The 23,909-nt window shown below is 35.4% G+C and overlaps 1 protein-coding gene and 1 long non-coding RNA gene across 2 annotated transcripts; both read left to right on the top strand.

Annotated features, from left to right (window-relative positions):
• The first annotated feature begins 10,518 nt into the window (after nucleotides 1-10,518).
• Nucleotides 10,519-13,805, top strand: LOC122038914 (putative F-box protein At4g22180). Its single transcript, XM_042598888.1, has 2 exons — nucleotides 10,519-11,868; nucleotides 13,355-13,805. Coding segments are annotated over exons 1-2 (1,317 nt in total). The 5' UTR covers nucleotides 10,519-10,552; the 3' UTR covers nucleotides 13,356-13,805.
• Nucleotides 13,806-19,525: 5,720 nt separating this feature from the next.
• On the top strand, nucleotides 19,526-23,654 carry LOC122038913. Its single transcript, XR_006127964.1, has 2 exons — nucleotides 19,526-20,083; nucleotides 23,286-23,654. It is a non-coding gene; the product is annotated as an uncharacterized LOC122038913 (long non-coding RNA).
• Nucleotides 23,655-23,909: the final 255 nt, after the last annotated feature.

The raw sequence follows: 23,909 nt of genomic DNA, 5'->3' as shown, positions 1-23,909 counted from the left end.
CTATCTTCAAGTTGCTCTGCATCTAGATGTAGAGAAAGTCACATCAAACAAAAGAATATAATACATAAGAATCCACATATTTCATGCAAATAGATACAAATGATAGACTATCACCGCATCTTACATGTAAACTTACCATCACCTAATTGGAAATCACATTTTTAGACTAATTCAGCCAGGAATTTTGATAAATATAATATTTTTGGTATATTAAAATATCGGTATATCAAAATTTTAATATAATATCAGTATGAATTTTTTGTATAGTAAAATTTTTAGTGCGATATATGGTATGAGGTTTCGATACTAATATACCGTACCTAACGAGCTCTAGATAAAAAGAGCAGAACTTAAATGAGCTAGCTTCCTTGGTGACCTTTGGATCAGTCCATGGAATTAGACTGGTCGATGAACTCCTCGAATCATTTGATTGGTCCGTAGAACCAAACTGGTCGATGCTCTCCAATGAACTCTTTGGTCTCATCTCCGGCCGCTTAACTCTGTTCAACCATGCCAAATTTATAACCCTATGCAAGAATTGGGGCTTAAGTGTACACCGCTAAGATCTTAGCCTGCCTGCTTGGCTTGTGGTCTCGCGTATTTCTTCCGATCAATTCACTCATCACCTCTTCGCCATTGACACCTTCGCCCTCGACCCGTCACAGATGACCCCTTTAATTTGCTAACGTATGCTTTCCCAATATCGATGGCCATAATGTGATCGGATCTTTAGCTGGTTGACTTTTGTCAATGAAAAATTAGAAGTAATGAGTTACAATCCAATGACAAGAGGGTGGTATCCATCTTCACCCAAAATTATTATATGGAGATGGATTGTTGGCGTGAGGAACAATACTGATCACCTTGAAAAAAAATTCAACTGCAATTGAAAGGGAATTATTTTCAATTTGATTTGGATGAATACAAAATAATTAAAAAATAATTAATTATCAGATTCATAAATCCATTTGTCAATCAATTATATAGAAAAAAAAAACAATTTATAGAAGTAAATAAGAAAAACTTCACAATAAGAAATTTTTCATAATTTTTGTTTTCTTTCTCCTTCCTCTCAAATAAAATTTTAAAGATTATGTTAAATTGTTGATCAACATTAAATATAAATAAACATTCTATAAAAACATAAAATAATTTATTTTTTTTTATTAATACAATTAAAGTAGTAATAAAAATATACATGTCAATGTCAATGGGTGGATTGTAAAGGGATATACAACTTTGACCAAAGGATTCAATATTTTGCTCCAGTCATATATTGATATCGAAACTTCATAATATATTTTGTATCAAAAACTTCGATATATAAAAAAATCATATTGATATCATACTGATTTTCTGTATAATATAAATTCTATACTATTTATATTCAAATTCTGATATCGATACGATATACCTTATACCGAACTATTAAATTGCATACCTCCCATACCAAAACAATTTAGTATTAAAGAATAATACATAAGAATCCACATATTTCATGCAAATAGATACAAAAGATAGACTAGCACCACATCTTAGAGTATTCACATCAGATACTCTAAATATACATTTTACCTTAAATTTTACATTTTACCTTAAAAAATCCCTTTATCAGATACCCTATTAGTTTCCTAAATTTAGATTTTATGAACAGTAACTCCCTAAATTTAGGGAATGAAAACGCTACCCTAAACATTAAATGAATAATAAAAAAGTATAGAGGAGAGAGAAATAATAATAAATAAATAAAGATATGGTAATTATAGAGTAGCTGGTGTACCATGCATTAAAAAGAGATTCTCTAAATTTAATAAAGTTGATGATTTACCTTAAATTTTAGAGATATTGATAGGGAAACTGAAATGGATGCTCTTACAAGTAAACTTACCTTCACCTAATTGGAAATCACATTTTTTTTTTTTGACTAATTCATCCAGGAATTTTGATAAATATAATATTTTTTTGTATATTGAAGTATCAATATATCGAAATTTTAATATAATATCAGTATGAATTTTTTTATAGTGAAATTTTTAGTACAATATATGATATGAGGTTTCAATACTAATATACCGTACCTAACGAGCTCTAGACAAACAGAGTAGAACTTAAATGAGCTAGCTTCCTTGGTGGAACCTTTGGACCAGTCCATGGAATTAGATTGGTCGATGATCCTCGGTGAACTCTTCGAATCATTTGATTGGTCCGCAGAACCAAATTGACCGATGCTCCCCAATGAACTCCTCAGTCTCATCTCCGGCCGCTTAACTCTGTTCAACCATGCCAAATTCATAACCCCATGCAAGAATTGGGGCTTAAGTGTACGTCGCCAAGCACAGATGCCCCCTTTGCTGATGTATGCTTTCCCAATGTCGGCGGCCATAAAGTGATCGGATCTTCATCAAATAGCTGATTGACTTTTGTCAATGAAAAATTAGAAGTAAAAGTTACAATCCAATGACAAGAGGGTGGTATCCATCTTCACCCAGCATTATTATATGGAGATGGATTGTTGCGTGAGGAACAATCCTGATCACGTTGAAAGAAATTCAACCAATTGAAAGGGAATCAATTAAATAGAAAAAAGCAATTTATAGAAGTAAATATAAGAAAAACTTCACAAGAAATTTTTCATATTTTTTTTATTTTCTTTCTCCTTCGTGTCTCAAGTAAAATTTTAAAGATTATGTTAATTTGTTGATCAACATTAAATATAAATAAATATTCTATAAAAACATAAAATAATTTAAACTTTTTATTAATACAATTAAAGTAGTAATAAAAATATACATGTATGAATTGTAAAGGGATATACAACTTTGACCAAAGCTTTCAATATTTTACTCCAGTCATATATATCGATATCGAAACTTTATATTATATTTTGTATCAAAAACTTCGATTTATAAAAAAATCATACTGATAGCATATTGATTTTCTGTATAATATAAATTTTATACTATTTATATTCAAATTCTGATATCGATACGATATACTGTATACTAAACTATTAAATCGCATACTTCCCATACCAAAACATATACCAAAATTCTGTTAAGCTGTTATTATTAACCATGATAATTTTTACACTATTTTAAAAATTAAGCTAGTTCGGTTAAACTATTTTAAATAACCGAATGGTTAAAGTTTAGTTAAATTATTTTAAAAATTTAAATAACTATTTTAAAGTTTGGTTAAATTGAAAATATTGGTTTAACTAAATTTTGATTTTCAAAATCGAAAGCAAATTGATAAACCGATATAACTGATATTTTAATTGAACTTTTGCTCACCCTTAGTTCCAAGTATAATATTTTATTGTGAGGGGTTGTTAGTGCTTGAAGTAGTTTTATCAGATAATGCCCTCTACCTATATATATGGATATAACTCTCTCAGTTTTTTTTTGATAAATTAATTTCTTTACAATTTGAGAGATATATGGTTTGATGATATAGAATTATAATTAGATAACTGTCTTTTCTTGAATTTCTAGATCTGCCCTAAACCCTATCCCAGTGATTGTTGATCACCCATAGCTAAGGAGTAAAAGTCAGTTAAATTGAAATAACCAGCTGAATTTAAAAGTTCAATTCAGTTAATTCAGATTTTTTCCCCTTAAAATATCAGTTATATAAATTTAATCAGTTGGTTTTAAAAATCAAAATTCAATTAAACCAATTTAATCATATTTAAAATTTTAAAATAGTTTAATCGAACTTTCAATATTCAGTTATTTAAAATAGTTTAACCATACTAGTTTAATTTTTAAAATAGTTTAAGAATTATCATGGTTAATAAAAATAGTTTAACCGAACTTTGATTATTTAAATTTTAACCAAAATTTGATTATTTCGGTTGAAAACTAAATTCATTGATATTTGTCGGTTCAATTTTTTTTAAAAGTTTGGTCGGTTAAAATTTTTTTGATTTATTCAATTTCATTTTAATCATTTCGCTCGATTTGGTTTTAAACCAATTGCACAACCCTATCCATCGGAACTCAATCAAATAGCTGGGATGAGAAATGATGTTGTTATTGTGATGGAGCCATTGGACGGTAGAACAGGATAGGAACATAAAATGCATTCCTAGGATCATGAACCCTCCACGCCAACTCCCTCACCATGTTTGAACTAATTATCTACATAGTACAATAAGTTTTTCAATTTTTTTTTGTTCCCCAAGCATAGTAAGATTCAAAAGATCATGCAAAAACCAAGAAAGATAAAGCATTAACAGCACTAACAGGCTAACAATTTCTTTTCATGTAAACTGACAAATTTAAACAAATGATTGACATTCATCGCACCTACGGTGCATATGCATTTGCTAATACTAGGAAAGGTTAGCAGACAATTTGTATGCCTTTAGCTTTAAGTGCAGCAACACACTCCTCAGCATTTTGAAACATACCATACCATACTGACTATATATATATATATATAGACCAAAACTGAATATATTATGTCACTATCTGTCATTCCTCTATATTATTCCATATCCTTGAACAAGTTTTTTATGCCATTGTATCTTCTTCCCTGGTTGGTGGCATGCAAGACCTAATAACAATGTTAGCATTATAGATAATCCTTTCTCATTGGATGATCTCATCAAGCTTAGGATCTAGTCCATTCCATACTATATGTCACAGCCTGACTTATTTGAGAGATTTGTCCATTTAACTTGATGTGTTTCAAGATCCAAAATGTTTGTCCAAATTCATAATGTAGACTCAAATAAGCTTTATAAATCTTCTTAGTTAGCCTACAATTTCATTTTGATACTAAATTGGTTCGTTAGAATCTTGTTGCAAGTGATCTTGTTCAAGTTTTTTTTTTTTTACTTATAGAATCTCAATCACAAAACATCGTGAAATATCTTGGGTCCATCAAGACATATAACCTCCTTTTCATATGTACAGTGTCTATTATAGTAGAGTTTTTTAGTCACACCCACATTCACTTGATGGAGTTCTTGCAGGTATGTGGAAAATGGTTCTCTCGCTAACATCATCAAACCTAATAAATTGGGACCATTCCCTGAACCATTGGTGGCTGTCTATATTGCTCAGGTTTGCTTGTGATTTCATAGAATATGTCTCTTGCTTTATTATAGTGGTCATATGACTTCTTGTGTTATGATTATAATAACATTCCAGCATAACATTCCCTGAACCATTGGTGGCTGTCTATATTGCTCAGATTGAAAATACATTTGCCATTGGCCATTGTGCATAACATTCCAGCATTCACATATAACCTTTATAATAATAATAATAATAAACTGGTATTTGGGACACCATATTGGATGGCCCTGAGGTAACCAGCCATATATAACTGATCTTTTACAATTTTGTATATTTACACTATTTGTATTGGCAAGAGACTTGTGTATAATCTCTTTCTTTTCCTTGGTGTTAATAGTATGTTATTAAATGGATATAATAAGAGGTTGGTTGGTATTAAAACATGTATTCTCTCTGATAATCATGTTTGTTGACGCAAATGTTAAGGAAACAATAACTGCTGTGTTAAAAGTACTTGGGAAAGTGGAGATTGATTGTGAACTATGTATATATAATCTAGTTAAAATGCTAATTAGGGAGGAAAAAACATGAAAAGAGAATCTTGTTCTAATGTTGAACATAAAATTTCACAACTCACTGTCTTAATAGTCTCTTCTGCTTTGTCTCATAGGAACAACTCATTGAGTTCTCATAATACAAAAAAATAAATGGAAGTTGTTGGTGTAATTTTTCTAAGTCAAAGTTGATCAGATTGATTTAGCTTGAATTGGCTCAGGCTTGAGTCTTGATGTTTGAGTTTTGATATTTGATAATGTATAGAGATTGCATATGCAATCATCCATTTAGGGAGATTGTTAGATCAATTCTCCTGTGGTTAATGTTTGACCAGTTTGGTGTGAAAAATAGTCAAGTAGATCAAAGTTGATCGGATACTTGACTGGAAGTTAGGCAAGGACAAGTCCAACGGGGAGGTTGACAGATGATGAAAATCCAAGTGAATCAGTGTTGACCGAACACTTAGTGTAGAAAGTCTTGGTAAGTGAAACCAGACAGATAAAAAGTCCTAGTGAGTGAAGTTAGATAGTTGAAAAATTCTGGTGAATGAAGTCAGGTAAAAGACCTAGTGAGTGAAGCTAGGCAGTAAGGAAGTCCTGGTGAGTGAAGTCGGACGTATGGAATTCCAGGTGGGTCCAGGGTGATTAGACACATGGTGTTTGGAAATCCAAGTGGGGCATTGAGGACCAGACACTTGACACGAGACGGTAAGTCCAAGTGGATCAAGGTTGACCGAACACTTGGCACGGCTAGAAAAATCCAAGTGGGTCAAAGAATTGATTGGACACTTGGTGACGAAGTGTAACGCCCCGGCTCGGGCGGGCCCCACCCAGACCGAATCGGGAATGGCACCAGAATTGCCCATCAGGTTGACGACTAGCTCCACAGACCACCGGAGGTCCTTTCAGCGTGCTTTGTCCTCACTCGCACGCACCTTGGAAAACTTCCCAGGAGGTCACTCATCCTCAGATTTCTCCAAGCCAAGCACGCTTAATTTTGGAGTTCTTAAGTTTGGACTTCCGAAAAGGAAGGTGCACCTTGGTGATATGGATAGTACCATCTAACCTTTTAAGTCATACTTAATCAGAATCTCAGAACCAGGGTATTACAATCACCCCCACTTAAAGACACAACGTCCTCATTGTGTAATCACGAATCACACCACAAACAAATCCCACAATCTCCCTCGCTAGGTGGTGCCCTGGGTGCTCCTGCCACAGGCACACTCACGGTCGTAAGGTCGCTCTGATACCATCTGTAACGTCCCGGCTCGGGCGGGCTCCACCAGGACCGAACCGGGAACGCCACCAGAATTGCCCATCAGGTTGACGACTAGCTCCACAGACCACCAGAGGTCCTTTCAGCGTGTTTTGTCCTCACTCGCACGCACCCTGGAAAACTTCTCAGGAGGTCACCCATCCTCAGATTTCTCCAAGCTAAGCACGCTTAACTTTGGAGTTCTTAAGTTTGAGCTTCCGAAAAGGAAGGTGCATCTTGGTGATATGGATAGTATCATCTAACCTTTTAAGCCATACTTAATCAGAATCTCAGAACCGGGGTATTACATGAAGTCCCAGCAAGTCAAGATTGACCAGATGCTAAGTATGAGCAAGTACCAATATGTCACGGTTGACCAGATGTTGGGTTTGGGACCCTAGACATGAGTTAGTCACGTTAGGGTTGGTCAATCGATCAGTCGATCGATTGAACCAGAGCCCAATTGATCGATTGGGAGAGTTTTACGAGCAAGGATAGGCCAATCGATCGGTCGATCGATTGGGGCTAGCAATCGATCCGATTGGAGGCCACTCGCGCGAAGAGCACAGTGTGCTCCCCAATCGATCAGCCGATTGATTGGGATACTCCAATCGATCGGTCGATCGATTGAGGCTTATTTTCTCATGAGATTATGAGGTAACTTGAATCGATCGGTCAATCAATTTTGGGTTTATCTGCGAGATTATAGAGACACTCTGAATCGATTAGTCGATCGATCAAAATCTCCCTAATCAATCGATCGATCGATTGGGATATGATCGTTGCGCAGGATGCAACGTTTGGACGACTGAGATAGCTAGGATCTGACATGGCAATCTTTGGGAGCAAGTCCAATCGATTGGGAGTCCTAAAAATGTACATATAAAGACGACGATGAGTTCAAATGATGCAGAGTGTACACGACATTGCTGCTATTCTCTTCACCAAGCTCACAACTATTCATCGCTGCTTCTTGAAGCATCTTAGAGATAAGTGTTGTTGCACTTCCAAGGTCAAGGGACATCTACAAGTTACATGAGATCAAGCAAGAAGGAGGTTTTCCTTTGTATTCATGTATTTATTTCTTGCGTTGAGTTGTATGCTTGTGTGAGTGTTGTAAGAGGTTTCTTCACCTCCGGTTGTTTCGAGAAGGAGTTTCTTTCTTAGTGAAGAGTGTGTATAGTGCAGATCCTTGGATTAGTCACTTTTTCTTGAAGTGGATACCAAGTAAATCCAGGCGTTAACGTTTGCTTGAGTATTTTCTGCTACAACAATCATCGATCAAGCGAACATAGCTAATCACCCCCCTAGCTTCTAAAGTGATCCTAATAGAAGCTTCAGTTATCATTTGTTATCCTATCTGTACGATACAAGGGGTATCCTGGAAATCTAACCTACTTAAGGATACATTTGGTTGGAGATTATCCTTGATAACCTTAATTCCTGAGTAATGTTTCATGTCCAACATGTCAGCAAAAGAGGCATGCAACCTAGAATCGAAAAATCTCGAAAAATTGGTTAACGAATTTTTTTATTAAAAATACCTTACGATAAGAGAAAAATATGAAAAAAAAAGAAAAACATAAAGGAAAAAAAAAATAAAAAACGTAAAAAATAAAATAAAGAATATGGTTGGTTTTGTAACTGAGGATAATACAATAAAACATTAAACTAGGTTATTTATTAAAAAATTTAAACAAATAAATTTTTATTCTATTATTTATGTTGAATCAAATAATATTTAATTATATTTTATTACTCATAATTTTAATTATATGATTACTTAATAATTAATAATTAAGTAACAAAAGATTATATATGATAATTTAAAGCAAACGTACCCTAAATATTTTCAGGCTATTGAAATGTCTGGTGTTTCAAGTGCATCAGAGATCTGGAGTGTTGGTTGCACAGTCATAAAGTTGATTACTTAATATAATATATAATGTCATATCACACATCTGAAGTGTTATCCTTTGTGGGATGAGTATTGTGCTCATAAATTTCATGCTTGAGCTAATTATACATATATTCAAGTTATCTTTTAAAAACGCGTGATCTATTTTCTATATATTTACATAACATATATTGCTTTTACATGTTTTAAGACAAGAGAGAGTCGAATGAGAATAACAAATTTATTAACCTTGAAGTTGAAATGTAGTAAAAAAATTTAGAAACTAAACATTTTATGTTATGTAGAAACAAAACTAAATAATGTAATGCAGTACCCATGAGAAAGTATTCAAAAGAATAGTTAGGATATGAAAATCAAATTCTTGTATGATAATTGTGTACCTCATTGGCTAAACGGAATTTTTGAAAGAATCATGGTAATTATTTGTCATGCCTTATGAATCAGGGTGTAAAAATAGCATATAAAAATAATACAGCATATAAAAATAATACAACAAAGGTATTATTTGATTCCCAGATGTGCAAACTCTAGTTCCCTAAAGAGTGGAACAGTAGATCATGGGGGAGACGAATACAGAGTATCAAACATAAATGCAGAAGATGGAAACGAGGACTCTCATTTTGTGGCTTCACCAACTCATGACTCTTATGGCTCCACCACTTTCCCCAAGTTATTATTTGATTCCCCATTAATTTCTAATGATATGATGTCAAAGATATCACGAAAACAAGGGGAACTGGTACATACCTTCCAAACATGGTGAGTTTGCACTTCACTGTTTTTTTTTTTTTGTTCTAGTTGAGCATCATTTTGATTCCTTATTTTTTTTATTATAACGTTGCACCTGAGTTATTTTATATTTTCCTATGTTTGTTTTGGTGTCCTGTCAAAATTTGAACAAACTTTAAAGCTTCCCATTTGTGATGCTTATACATGAGAGTTCATCGCATTGTTAACCTAAATTATGATATTTTGGGGAGCAGTAGCTTTTGTGGATTTGTTTAATCTAACCTATGGTTTTAAGTACAATTGCTTAATTTTGTTTGGTCTAGATGGGCACGAACACACGTTGTTTGATAAATATTTAAGTATTAGTCAATGTGTTTGTCTTTTAAAATAATAATTAAATAATGGATAAATATTTTTTTTATTAGTCCATGGGTTTGTCTTTTTCAATAATAATTAAATAATGGACAAATATTTATGTATTAGTCCATGTGTTTGTCTTTTTATTATAATAATAATTAAATAATGGACAAATATTTATGTATCAGTCCATGTGTTTGTTTTTTTAAATAATAATTAAATAATGGACAAATATTTATTTACTAGTTCATGTGTTTGTTTTTTTAAATAATAATTAAAATTGTTGACGGATTACGAAGTTGAATTAAAATAATCAGATTTTTCTTTAAAAGAAGACATAATTAAAATAATTTGTTTCTTTAATTTTGATTCTTTCGATCTGATAAATGGATTGCTGATTTATTTTCTGAAACAAAAAATTTCTTTATAAATACAGTTTGACAAATTAAATTTTATTAAAAAAAATCTATGAAATCACAGTATCTGAAATTTGAGGAAAAAAATTAGGATTATTGAGAAAATTTTGGAAACAAAAAATTTATATACGAATATAAATGAAATTTTATCAAAAAAATTGAAATTTGAGGGGAAAAAAAGGATTATTGAGAAATATTTAGAAAAAAATCTTGAGAAAACCCTAGAACGAGATTATAAAATCAGGGCCTTATTGCCGACACATGACCATCAACATCTATTCTCCTCTCCTCCCATGGCTGACGGCAGCGGCGGCTGGGCTGGTCTCCCCCTGGATGTCTTCTCCCTCATCTTCTCCAAACTCTCCCTTCCTCAATTTCTCCGCTCGGCCGCCGTCTGTGGTTCGTGGTCGGCTGCCGTCCGCGATCTGTCCACGCGCGGAAGCTACTTTAAGTTCCGCGGGCAGAGCCCCTGGCTCGTGCTTAACGACAATCCCCGCGGCGACCCATCCGCCATCACTTTCTACGCCTTGGACGAGCGAAGGGAGTACACCGTCCTGGTCCCGGAGCCTCCCATAAGCGACCGACTCTTTATCGGCTCCGCTCACGGTTGGGTCATGACGATCGACGTCCGCCTCCGGGTGCAACTGCTGAACCCGATCACCGGCGCGCAGATCGACCTCCCCCGCGTCCTCCCCTCCGAGGACACCCATCCCATCCGCGACACTGCAGGGCGCCTAATCGGCTTCAGGATGCCGAAAACAGTGAGGGAAGAGCATCAGCTCAAAGCAATTCTTTCTGCTGATCCGTCGCTCGGAGATGGCTACACCGTCGCGCTCATCCAATATTCTTACAGGAGAATCTTTTTTACCCGCTCCGGCGACGAGAAATGGTTCGAGCTAAGGAAATCCATTTTAGTTGAAAATATGGTCTTTCATAAAGGTAAACTGTATATGAGCACACTTTCAGAAGTGTATGTTTGTGATCTCGACGAGGCCCAAATTGAACATGGCGAAATGCCCAGATTTAGAGTGGTCGATCGAGCACTACATCCTTACGACCTACACTACTTGCTTGAGACTCCTCGAGGGGATCTTTTGAGTATTTGGAGGGAGAGAAATCAAAATCTTTCCAAGACCATGTCTGTCAAGGTTCACAGGGTGATAGATGATGAGGAGAGGCCAAGTAAAAGACTAGAAAAAACGATGGACTTGGGAGAGGAGTTTATTATCTCCTTAGGCGACAGCAGGGTGGTGGTGGATAATGAGAGTCTAAGTATCAGAGTAGAAGCCAAGGACTTGGGAGACTTGATCATCTTCATCTTCTTAGGCGGCGGCGACGCACTTTGCCTTTCTGCTTGTGATTTTCCACATTTGAAGCCTCATTCTATATATTTTACAGATGACAATACAGATGACGATATAATTTCAAATCGATTCCTTTACTATCTGCAAAATCAAATATTTTCTGCTTTCCTTCTGCCAATGTACCTTCGGCCAATGTTTTCGGAACGAAATTGGTTCAGAAAAATTCTGAATTGTGGGATTTCCTTTAGCATCGACAAGACTTCCGTCAGATTATATTGGCAGCCTCCCTCAAGCTCCATTAATTAGTGAGTCTATAATCATTGTAGCAAGTCTATAATCAATTGCTTATGTAGGTAGTTTATAAATTTCATGCTTGAGCTAATTATACATATACAAGTTGTCTTTTAAAAATGTGATCTTTTTTCTATATATTTACATAACATATATTGCTTTTGCATGTTTTAAGACAAGAGAGTGAGAATTACAAATTTATTAACCTTGATGTTGAAATGTAGTAAAAAAATTTAGAAACTAAACATTTTATGTTATGTAGAAACAAAACTAAATAATGTAATGCAGTACCCATGAGAAAGTATTCAAAAGAATAGTTAGGATATGAAAATCAAATTCTTGTATGATCAATGTGTACCTCATTGGCTAAACGGAATTTTTGAAAGAATCATGGTAATTATTTGTCATGCCTTATGAATCAGGGTGTAAAAATAGCATATAAAAATAATATAACAAAGGTGAGAATGTGAATTTGGATGTGAGGACCTACTAGATAGATACATCAAAAATACTACTGTGAGAGCAATTGGATGTACTGCTAAAATGAGAAAAAAATTGAGATGGTAGAAATATGTTCAAAGCCTATTTATATATTCTATAATTAAATGAGTTGAAATAAAGATGATCAAAGAAAACTCTAGTTAATAGAATATAAACTGATTTAAAATGTGAATAATATTAGTCATATAGCTTTACATAAAGTTCAATGAAAAGGTAAGATCCAAATAGCTTGCTCATTACTCAATTGACACCAGCACAGGTTGGTGATGATGATAGACTTTACTTGATATAAATAAGTTGTACCCTCTTCTCTTCATCCTATAATTTTGTGTGTATTCGTGTATAAAGATATAACAACAACCAAGTATTATCTCGTTAGGTGGGGTTGACTAATATTTATATATAAAGATAAAAATCAATATTCATCTTGGAAAAAGGCTTTTCTAAACTTTGTCTATTTGTTATCGTATGTATCTACATTGTCTAATAACATTTATAAGGTAGTTATTCCATCAATTCTAGACATTTGTTGCAATCGTGCTTCTCAATACTAGGTGCCTCTTTGTTGTAGTGTTGGCGGAATTTAATGAATAGCAAGTGGAAGTTCATCTAACCTTTTATTATTGTAGAAAGTTTGGTAGATGATTTTCCGGGATGTTCTCTCTTATGTGATTGGTGAGAATTTAATTTTCAACTTTGGTTGCATTTAGGAAAGTGGCTAAGAAGTTATTCAGATTTGTTGATGTCTTTGTAGACTGTTTTGAGAAGGTTTGCCTCAAAACTACAACAGAAAAGAAGTAATATAATTTGCGAAGGTTTTCTTTCCTGACGCAATATAATTTGCATTATATCAAAAAATTTAATATGATGGATATTTAAATCCACATATTTTAATATTTTATTAAAAGAATTAAATTTTATAAAAATTTGGAATATATTAGTTTTGAATTAATGGCTTGCAAGAAGAACTGGTCTAGAAGTGTCTCTTTGATTCCTCAGGAAGACATTACGAGCAAACATTCGATTGATGATGCTACAAATCTTCATTCCACGAGAGCATTTGGTTAAAGATCATCAGATGAAAGTTTTAAGCCGTCAACATTTGGAAAAGTTTTTCATGCACCACACTTGTATTTATGTTCAGAGAAGAATGAATCACAATGAGAGGACACTGGGTAATATGATCAGTACGAGAGATAATGTTGAGGTGGGCATTGAATAGTGCATCCTGGCCTAGAGAAGAGAACCCACCACCACTGCACACTGCACTTCCAGTTATGTTCATGAATCACCATCACTCCATCAGCTAGCTGATATTGTGATTCCTTGTTTTTTGGTAACGTTGCACCTGTGTTATTCTATATTTTCCTATGTTTGTTTTGGTGTCCTGTCATAATTTGAACAAATTTTAAAGTTTCCCATTTGTGATGCTCATCGTATTGTTAACCTAAATTATGATATTTTTGGGAGCAGTAACTTCTGTGGATTTGTTTAATCTAACCGATGGTTTTAAGGGTTAGTTTGATCCTGGCTGTACAGACAGTATCCTCACCTCTTACATCCACATTTGGATGGTGGAATTCATACTTGGTCAGTGGGTTCCATTATCTCAATGTGAGAGGTGGAGGTATTACTTGTACAGATACGATGAAATTTTCCAATTTTAAGTACAATTGCTTAATGATCCTGTCCGAAAGTTGAGTCGGATGAAGGCGGGCTTTGTTGTGCGGAAAATTGACGGAAAGTCGTTGAAGCGTTGAATCTGCCGGGTACCCCCTGGAAAGATTCGCACAGGTAGCCGACGAACAAAGAGGACCAGGACGATGACGCTGTCACTCTGCGCACACTCGGACGAGCACCCCAGTCGTTAGAGACCATAAACCAGGGAAAAAGTCCCTGGGTCAGGCCCTCCGACGCTCAAGTCAGGTACTTTTTCCCCAGAAAGAACAGAAAAAGGACGAAAAGTAAAGACTAGTGAAAAAAATGACGAGTGAGCATACATGCGTAAGGGACAAAACATCCCTTTTTATACTGCAATGGAAGTTTCTGGGTCTGACGAGTGTCAGGGAATGTCGGTTGTCAGGTGGTGTCTGGCGGTGGATGACAGGTGGCCCCTTTTCATAGGCTGGGGATGTAATCAAAAGGGGTAGTGAGCTCTGACTGTGAGAATATTCCCTGACAAGCTGATTATTTCCTGACATTCTCTGGCAAGCGGTTACGATTCCTTGGTTTTTTTTTTGTCTTATAGCGTTTGGACGATGAGTCTGTGGTTCGAGATCTGTACCCCGATCTGATTCTATTTGTTATCATCCATGGCCTGTGCATCCCGACCTGCGCGTCAGGTCTATGTCCAGACCTGCTTGTATACCTGCAACCCTTGACTCGTACGTTCCGACCTGCTCGCCTGATCTATGTCTAGACCTGCTTGTATACCCATAATCCTAGGCTTGTACGTTCCGACCTGCTCGCCCGACCTGATTCTATCTGTTTATTATCCATGGCTTGTGCGTCTCGACCTGCCCGCCAGACCTGCTTCTATCTGTTTATTATCCATGACTTGTGCATTCTGACTTGCTCACCTGGTCGGTGTCTAGACCTGCATGTATACCTGTAATCCTTGGCTTGGATGTTCCGACCTGCTCGCCAAGTCTGTGTCCAGACCTACTATCTGATATCATCCATGGCTTGTGCGTCCCGACCTGCCCGCCAGGTCTGTGTCTAGACCTGCATGTATACCTGTAATCCTTGGCTTGGATGTTCTGGTCTGCTCGCCAGGTCTGTGTCCAGACCTACTATCTTATATCATCCATGACTTGTGCGTCCCGACCTGCCCGCCAGGTCTGCACCCAAACCTATTTCTGTCGACTGCTTTTCAGGGTTGACCCTTTCCCACCTGACCCGGGGACCCAGCCTTTGATCGCTATCAGGGTTGGTCCTTGTCCGATTTATGATATCCTTTAATCGAGACTTTGACCCGGGCCACGTAAGCTTGACTTTTGACCCTCCTGCTCTCCGTGTCAGCTTGACTACTGACCGACCACAGAGGCTTGACTTCTGACCTTCCTGCCCTCCCCGTCAGCTTGACTGCTGACCGACCACAGAGGCTTGACTTCTGACCTTCCTGACCTCTAGATCAACTTGACTTCTGACCCTTTTGCGATATTGACTCATAACCACATCATCATACCACCCCACAAAACGTGCACCGTATTACTTAATTATGTTTGGTATTGATGCGCACACGCACACGTTATTTGATAAATATTTAATGTGTTTGTTGACACGGTGTATAACGATGGGGTTCGATAAGATTTGACAGTCAGAAGTAAAGGAGATGTGGCAGTCAGAAGTTAAAGGGACGTAACAGTCAGAAGTTAAAGGGACGTGACAGTTAGAAACCAAAGGGAAGGAACAGTTGGTATGGAAAGAGGAAGTAAGACTGGGGTGACGACGTCAACAACTGATTCCCGATCGAGTATTCACATACTGGAACTTCAGATCTGAGACACCTGGGTAGAGGCAGTTGAGGTGATACTGGACCTGGATTTGACGGGTTGAGCTCTCACGGTCTGGTTGTACTTAGGCCTAGTGCTCTCAGTAAGCTAAACTCCCAGCCAACTAACTCCCAGTCAGTTCTTGGACGATCTCTCCACGGCTCCCGACCCCCAAGGTTTAGGCCAGGTGTTATACCCGACTGATCATCTCGAACTGCCCTATTCATGCCCGGTCGGGACAGAAGGCAATACATGACAACAAGATTAGGGAATCGTAACCGTCTGTCAGAGAATAACTACTAAGTGTCAGGGAATATTCCAACGGTCTGCATTCACCTGCGAATGGAACCTTCCTTCAGTCTACAGGAGAATGTCATGTGTCCTCCATCACCCGACAAGTCCTGACACCCGATATTCTCTTACATCACTCAGGCTCTAGAAGGTACGCATTGTCATATAAAAAGGGAGGTTCTCTCCCTCATGCAGGTACACTCTCTCGGATATTCACACTTGTCTTCTACTTTCTTTCTCCTTCATACACTGTTGTTCTGGGGAAAAAGTACCTGACTTGAGCGTCGGAGGACTTGCTCGGGGAACTTTTTCCCTGGTTTCTGACCTCTAACACCTGTGTGCTTGTTTGAGTGTGAGCAGAGCTTAGGTACCACCGGCTCAGTCATCGTCGTCCGTCAGCATCACGTGGGAGTCCATTTTTGGAAGTGCATGCGAGAAAGGTGTCTCAGTCGCCCCTCCATCAACGCTAGCAACAACTCACCCGGCCTTCATCTGACTCAGATTCTGGACAGGATCAATTTAACGTCATATGTGGAAACTGTCTTCACCTGTTCTAGAGTGTTAAGATAGAGGAGACCGGACGAATCAATGTGATCATGACGGCAGGGAGTACGAGCTGTTCAAGGAAGCTAAGAGACGAGCAGCTTCCGAAAAACAGACCACTGCTTCGCGACCATACAAAATGTCTATCGTTTCTAAGGACTCGACTCATGTTTCAGACAGAGTGTTTAAGAGGAAGCAACCCGAGGAGTTCCTCCCGGCCTTCTACCGGGAACTAGCCCCAGACTACTATCATAAGGGCTTGGACTGTTATAATAAGAAAGAGCAACTGCATATCTCTATGGCAGAAAGCTCCCCGCCCAGGGACTCAAAGAAGGGGAAAGCTATAGTCCTCAAGGAAGAGTCCCGAGGGGAACCTGATGAGCAAGTACCATTCTCTCTAAGGATACTAGAGGAGAAGCTACCGAAGGGGTACAAGTCCCGGCCATTAGAGAATACGATGATAGTAAAAATTCGGAGGATCATCTCTGCAAGTTCAGGATCAGAATGCTGCATTGTTACATCAATACAGCGACGCTATTAAGTGTCGAATATTCTTGAATACTTTATCTGGCTCAGCACAGAAATGGTTCGATGGATTGTCGAACAGACCCATTGCCTGTTTTCATGATTTCAAGACTGTCTTCTTGTGCCACTTCACCAGCAGCAGGAAGTACCAGAAAACAGACCACTGTTTCTTTGCTCTTAAGCAAGGGTCGCCCTAGCCCTTGCGAAGTTATATCAAGCATTTCAACCAGGTGACCCAGGACGTCTCATCCGCTATATCGGAAATACTAATGAGCACCTTCTCTCATGGACTAGACACCGTAAGCGATTGGATCAATTGCCTATGGGTCATTCTCGGGCAAACAAAAACATGCCTAATCGATCAGGCTAGTCGATTAGGCATGCGTAATCAATTAAGGTAATCGATTATGCTTGAGAATATAGATGTTTGAAGCATGTTGCTGACGTGGTAATCGCAGTAATCGCTTAAGAGTAAGCTTAAGGGATTAAAGTGTATGAAGAACCCTAGAAAAGTGTTTTGGCATGCACTGTTTCATCAACGCTCTTAACACAGATTCTCGACAACCACACACTAGTTCTTGGAGACTTAAAGAGAAGTATTGCTACAGTTCCAAGTTGATCAAGAGGTGTCTACAAGCAAGAGGTAAGAAGCTAGGATTTCATTTGTTGTAAATTTTATAAGATTTCATATTATATTAGCTTCTTCTTATTCTTCTTCGTGTATTTTAATGTGTGAGCCTGTACGAGGTTTCTCTTCTTCCGAATTATTTCCGAGAATGAGCTATTTCATAGTGGATGTGTGAGAGAGGGTCGAGTCCTTGGATTAGTCACCTCACTGAAGTGGATATCAAGTAAATCCTTATATTAATATTGGAAAACTTTGCTTTGAGTATTTCCGCTGCAAAGGATCAATATCCACGAAGCAAATAAGTGAGCGAGACGAGCTATTTATCCCCCTTTTCCCTCTAACTTCGAAGTGTCCCAACATAGTAGATTAGCAACTATAATATTGTAGTTGTTACAACTATATAGCAACTACGGATTTATAGTAACTATAATACACCGATTTAGATAAAAAAAAATAAATAAGAGAACTAAAATATAAATAAATTATTATTTTATAATAAAGGATAATTATGCCATTTTATATAGGGTGGGACGCCAAGCTCATTTATTTTTTTTTCATTATTTCTTATTAAAAATTGGGTTGAATAATTTCAAAAATATTAAAAAACTTTTGACTTTTTTTAATTGGGAGAGTCTGAGATCTTATAAAAATGTTGAACAATCTTTGAGGTATAATAGGAATTTTAATATTTATGACTATGACTTAATAACGGAGTTAATAATCTTGAAGAGTTCTTGACTACCAAAAACCTAAAAGACTAATTGATATGTTAAATTATTAAAAGAAAAAATAATAATTGTTATTCCCATACATACGTTGTCTATAAAATTTTATTAATTTTTTCTGTTACAGTTTTTCTGCAAAGTTTCTTAAATTAAAATTTATCTTTCATCAGGTAAGTCACATATAATTATTTTTTTTTCATCAAAATATTCACAGTTCGATATTCAATTATAATATATTTATAAGAATTTTTTTTTCTAAATAAGAGATATAACTAAAAAATACTGAACTTGGACTAACTATTATGTGTGATTCTTATAAAAAACTATGTATATTTTTATTATGAAAATTTAGTTGATATTTTTTTGCTAAAATTGAAAGACATGGTAATATTTAAGCAGAATATTTTTATTATATTAGTGGATTATATTATATATATTTTTATGATTATATATTATTTAATATTTTAGTCTATATTTTATATGTTTTATTCTTTTAAAATAAATCTTACCGATAAAAAAAATTGTTTCATATCTGTTAAGACTTAAGAGTCCATAAAATTATTTCCCTAATTAGCAATCAAACTAATGAAAGGCAAGGGTAAACAAGTACATTGGAGAATCTGTAGGGTTATTGTGCAAAAAGGAATAATTATCGTATTCATAATACTTTTTTTTGCTACAAAAGTTATTAGGATGTTTATGATTATTTGACAAATATTCATTTATTAATTAATGTGTTTGTCTTTTTAAATAATAACTAAAATTGTTTAGGGGTTACGAAGTTAAATAAAATAATCAGTTTATTAAACAAAACATATTCTTTAATTTTGACCATTCCGATTCCAATCTAATAAAAAAGGATTGCCGATTTGTTTTCTTAAACGGAAAATATCGATATAATTATAAATATGATGTGTGATAAATTTAATTTTATGATTTTTTTTATAAAATTACAATTCTGGAATTTGAGAGGAAAAAATTGAAAGAAATACTTGGAGGTAACCCTAGGACAAGATGATAAAATCCAGGAAGAAGCCGTCGCCTGCATATCGCCGCCACATCTACATCCTCCTCCCATGGCTGGAAGCGCGGTGGCTGGGCTGATCTCCCGCTAGATCTCTTCTCCCTCATTTGGTCGGCTGCCGTTGGCGATCTGTCTTCACGCGCCAGATGCTTTATGTTCCGACTGGGTGGTGGTGGATAAGGACTTGGGAGACTTGATCGTCTTCTTAGGCGGCCGCAACCCACTTTGTTTTTCTGCTTGTGATTTTCCAGATTTGACGCCTAATTCTATATATTTTGCAGATGACGATGGATTTCGGGATCCAGAATTTTCCTACTACTATCATCGAATGTATAAACAATTAAATAATCCAAGGCTTTCTACCTTCATTCAGCGGGCCTATCTTCTGCCAGTGTTTTCGGAACGAAATTGGTTCAGAAAAATTCTGAATTATCCGATTGACGTGGACAAGACTTTCATCCGGTTATATTGGCAGCCTCCCTCAAGCTCCATTAATAAGTAAGTTTATATTGAGTTGTTTTTGTAGGTAGTAGTGTTTCAATGTTACAAACATTTGTATGCGGTGGCCTACTTTAAAAAAAATAAAAAAATTATGGTGTTGAAATGTATGATTTTGTTTATTTTTTTTAATCTTTAAGTTTCTCATAGTTAAAAAATCATTAGCAAATGAACACTTTGAGAAAATAGAGAAAAATATTGGGTTGCAGTATTAAATTGGTTATTTTTTTATTAGAGAATTTTTTTTATATCACCAGGAATTCAAATGTGATGTAGCATTTGAAATGTACTGGTGTAGCATTGGCTTGGACCAATTAACCTTGCTCAATGCTACATCAATGCATTAAAAGAAAATCATCATCATCATCTTCGCGTCCGTTTAGAATGACTCTCCGTAATTAATTAGAAAAGGATAAATCATAAGAAATATTTTGCATGGGAGATAATAGGTATTCAGAGAGGTATATTTGTACCTCTTAATGCTGTCATGTGACAAAAGGTGAAGTAAATTATGATGATCGAAAAGATAAGTGAATAAGGTTAAGAGGGTGTTCGGTTAAACTTATTAAAAACAATTTATAAGTTCATACAGTTTATAAGTTATTTTAGGAGCTTATAAATTGTTAAGTCTTATTTTAAAAATAAGCTCTTAAAGTGTTTGGGTGAAGTTATTACAATTAACTTAAAAGTATTGATGTGTTTAATATTATAAGATATTTTTATTAATAAAATTATCAAAAATGGTATAATACTATTAATAGAGGGTTTTGGAATTTTTATTAATTTTGGGGTGAATTTCTCCACCGAGGGAGAGAAAATTTGGCGAAGAAGATGACACAACGCTGGAAGAGAAGTCGGCAGAGATAGAAAGATATTAGGTTCATAAAAATTTATGGAGGATAAGATGAGGATTAATGAAATTATATAAGGATATTTTAGAGAAGAAAATTATTAAAATAAAATCTTTTTTAAAAAAGTAGGGTCTTCCATACTTTTTAAAAAACAGTTTATAAGCTCCAAAACAACTTATTTTGAGAGTATATAAGTCATTTGAAAAAAAAAATTACCAAACAAATTTGAAGAGTTTATAAGCTCTAAAACCGCTCATAAACTATTTTAGAGAGTTTATAAGCTCAGCCAAACACTCTCTAAATTATACAAGACGTAGGAATTTACGTTTTTATCAAGATTCGATATTCGCTCAATTCTATAAACTTATGATGTGAATAACTAATTTGGCTCTGGAGGCCTCTCAATGATACATCATGGTCCATGGCTTAAACGGCAATGAGGACACGGGAGTATAACTAGTTTTAGCTTTATTATGGATAAGTCAGGGTGGGAATTACCATTCTCAGCTAGATTGCAATCGACGTTAAAATATAAATAATAAAGGCTGTATATTTGATGATTAAAAGAAAATTAATATTTTATACTCAGAAGCAATAAAATAGATAGAAGAGTCCTAAAGATGATTGAGAATTTAAATTTTAAATTATAATATGTGGAAAAAAAATGGAATTAAATATGGAGTACATAGGTTTTGAAAGGAAGGAGTAGTGGAATTTGGATGGATTGGATGATATTTAGGTTGGGTTGGAATTTATTTATTTTTTTTAATTTCAATTGAATTTGATCCGAACTCAAATTTGAATTTGACCAATGTGAATCCGGCTTGAATAAGCCGATTCAAAACTGACTTTTTTTTTTACTATTTTTTTATAATTTTTATATTTATCCCAATATTTTATCATTATCATACTAATATTAATATTAATATATATAAAAATACCTTAATTTTTAAAATAAAATTAGATTTAACCTAAAAAAATTCCATTAAACCTTAAATTTGAGGCATCCCAAGTCAATCTGAAACCTTCAATCCTAACATGATTTGACCTTGAAAATATTTAATCTAAACTTGATTTTTTTTTTAGTCGACTCGTATTGAATCGTTGAGTCGGATTTATTTTTAATACCCCTTGGAAGTAAGATATAATTATAGCTAGATTATGATAACTGATTCTGTCTGAGAGCTCGACGAGATGAAACGCTGGGCGAGTTGGGCAATGATTCCGGTGAAGAAGAATAATAACATATCTGAGAAACTCAAAGAAGATCTGGAAGAAACTCCGACGAATAGTTTCTACGAGATGAAGCGCTAAGGGAGGTGGGCGATGATTCCGGTGAAGAAGAATAATAATAGATCTAAGAAACCCAAAGCAGATCTGGAAAAAACTCCGGCGAATAGTGCACCGAGATGAAGAAGACCTTGTATCAATGCCCCCACGTATGTTATCACCTCTTGCGCACTATGAAACCAACCGACAAAGCATTAATGGCCTAAGATCGGGGTGGCAATCCCTGGCTAGGCTCTCCGACGCTTAAGTCAGTTTTCTCTCTCTCAAAGTAGGAAAAAGAAGAAGAAGAAGTACAGTAAACTGAAGTAGAACTAGGATTTGAGTGATGGTGCCAAGCTTACCTCGCCAACGAAGAGGATTCCCCTTTTAATATCATCTCATATAACCTCCGCAGTCATGAGATGGACCACTGATTTAGTTGTTTCCCTCTTAGTAAATAAAGTTTTGTGTTGTAGGAAGAATTTTTTTTTTTTACATCTAAAAAACTTAGAAACTGATTGATAGCATCAACTAAGTTGCTAGATGCTGAGTATGATTTTTTTATCTTCCAGATATTACAGAAAGGAACATTTTTTTGGGGTGTTGTGGTCCTTTTGATTTCTACTAAAAGCTCATAGAACATTTGTTGGATATTCATGCTAATACAAGTATATGAGACAAATTTCCTTTATTGTAATTGATTTTAATGCATACTATTTCTATTACATGATGATCATCATGATCTTAGATAATGTAGCTAATTGGCACTAAAGTTTAGAGTAAAAAACTTACCGAAAATGATGCTATTGCTCTTTTATATCTTATTCTTGTAATCATTTTATTATGTTTGATCAAGCAAAAACTTAATCATAAAAGAACATGCTAATCTATGCCGTTAGTAAAACCTCAGTTACTTAACTGAGAGATGATATGGTATTAAGTTTCATTGTATCAAGCATGACAATTTTTTCTACCAACTAAATGACATGCTTGTGAATGATAAACCAGTTAAAGCTGGACCTTCCATTTGCGTATCGATCCAATAATTTCTAGCCCTAAAACAAAACTAAATTTTTTCACAGCGCACAACAAAGGCTATAAAGAGAGTGAAGAAGAAAAGAGTATACTTGAAATGTTGCAGAACATTCCAGCAGATGTGGGGGTGTATGACATGGAGATGATGAGTTTCGACAGAATATCAGACTCTGATGAGTGTACAGAATTCACCTGGCCGCCACCGATTTAGTTTTTTTTCCTCTTAGTATATAAAGCCTTGTATTGTAGGAAATAATTTTTTTTGTTTACATCTAAAGAACTTAGAAACTAAATTCCCCTAGCCATCAACGATTTGATTTTTTTCCCTCTTAGTAAATAAAGCTTTGTATTGTAGGAAGGAATTTTTTTTGTTTACATTTGAAAAATTTAGAAACTAAATTCATTTTGCCGCCACAGATTTGATTTTTTCCCTCTTAGTAAATAAAGCTTTGTGTTGTAAGAAAGAAATTTTTTTAGTTACATCTGAAGAACTTAGAAACTGAATTCACTTGTCCGTCACCGATTTAATTTTTTCCCTCTTAGTAAATAAAGCTTTGTGTTGTAGGAAGGAATTTTTTTTTGTTTACATCTCAAGAACTTAGAAACTGAATTCACTTGGCCGCCACTGATTTGGTTTTTTCCCTCTTAGTAAATAAAATTTTGTGTTGTAG

The sequence above is a fragment of the Zingiber officinale genome, chromosome 1A (genome assembly GCF_018446385.1).
Source record: "Zingiber officinale cultivar Zhangliang chromosome 1A, Zo_v1.1, whole genome shotgun sequence".
Classification (NCBI taxonomy): Eukaryota; Viridiplantae; Streptophyta; class Magnoliopsida; order Zingiberales; family Zingiberaceae; genus Zingiber; species Zingiber officinale.
The sequence above is the reverse complement of the archived record's forward strand: the minus strand, read 5'-3'. Positions and strand labels throughout refer to the sequence as shown.

Coding starts and splice junctions, on each gene's coding strand:
- LOC122038914 (XM_042598888.1), top strand. CDS start 10,553: ATGGCTGACGGCAGCGGCGGCTGGGCTGGTCTCCCCCTGGATGTCTTC.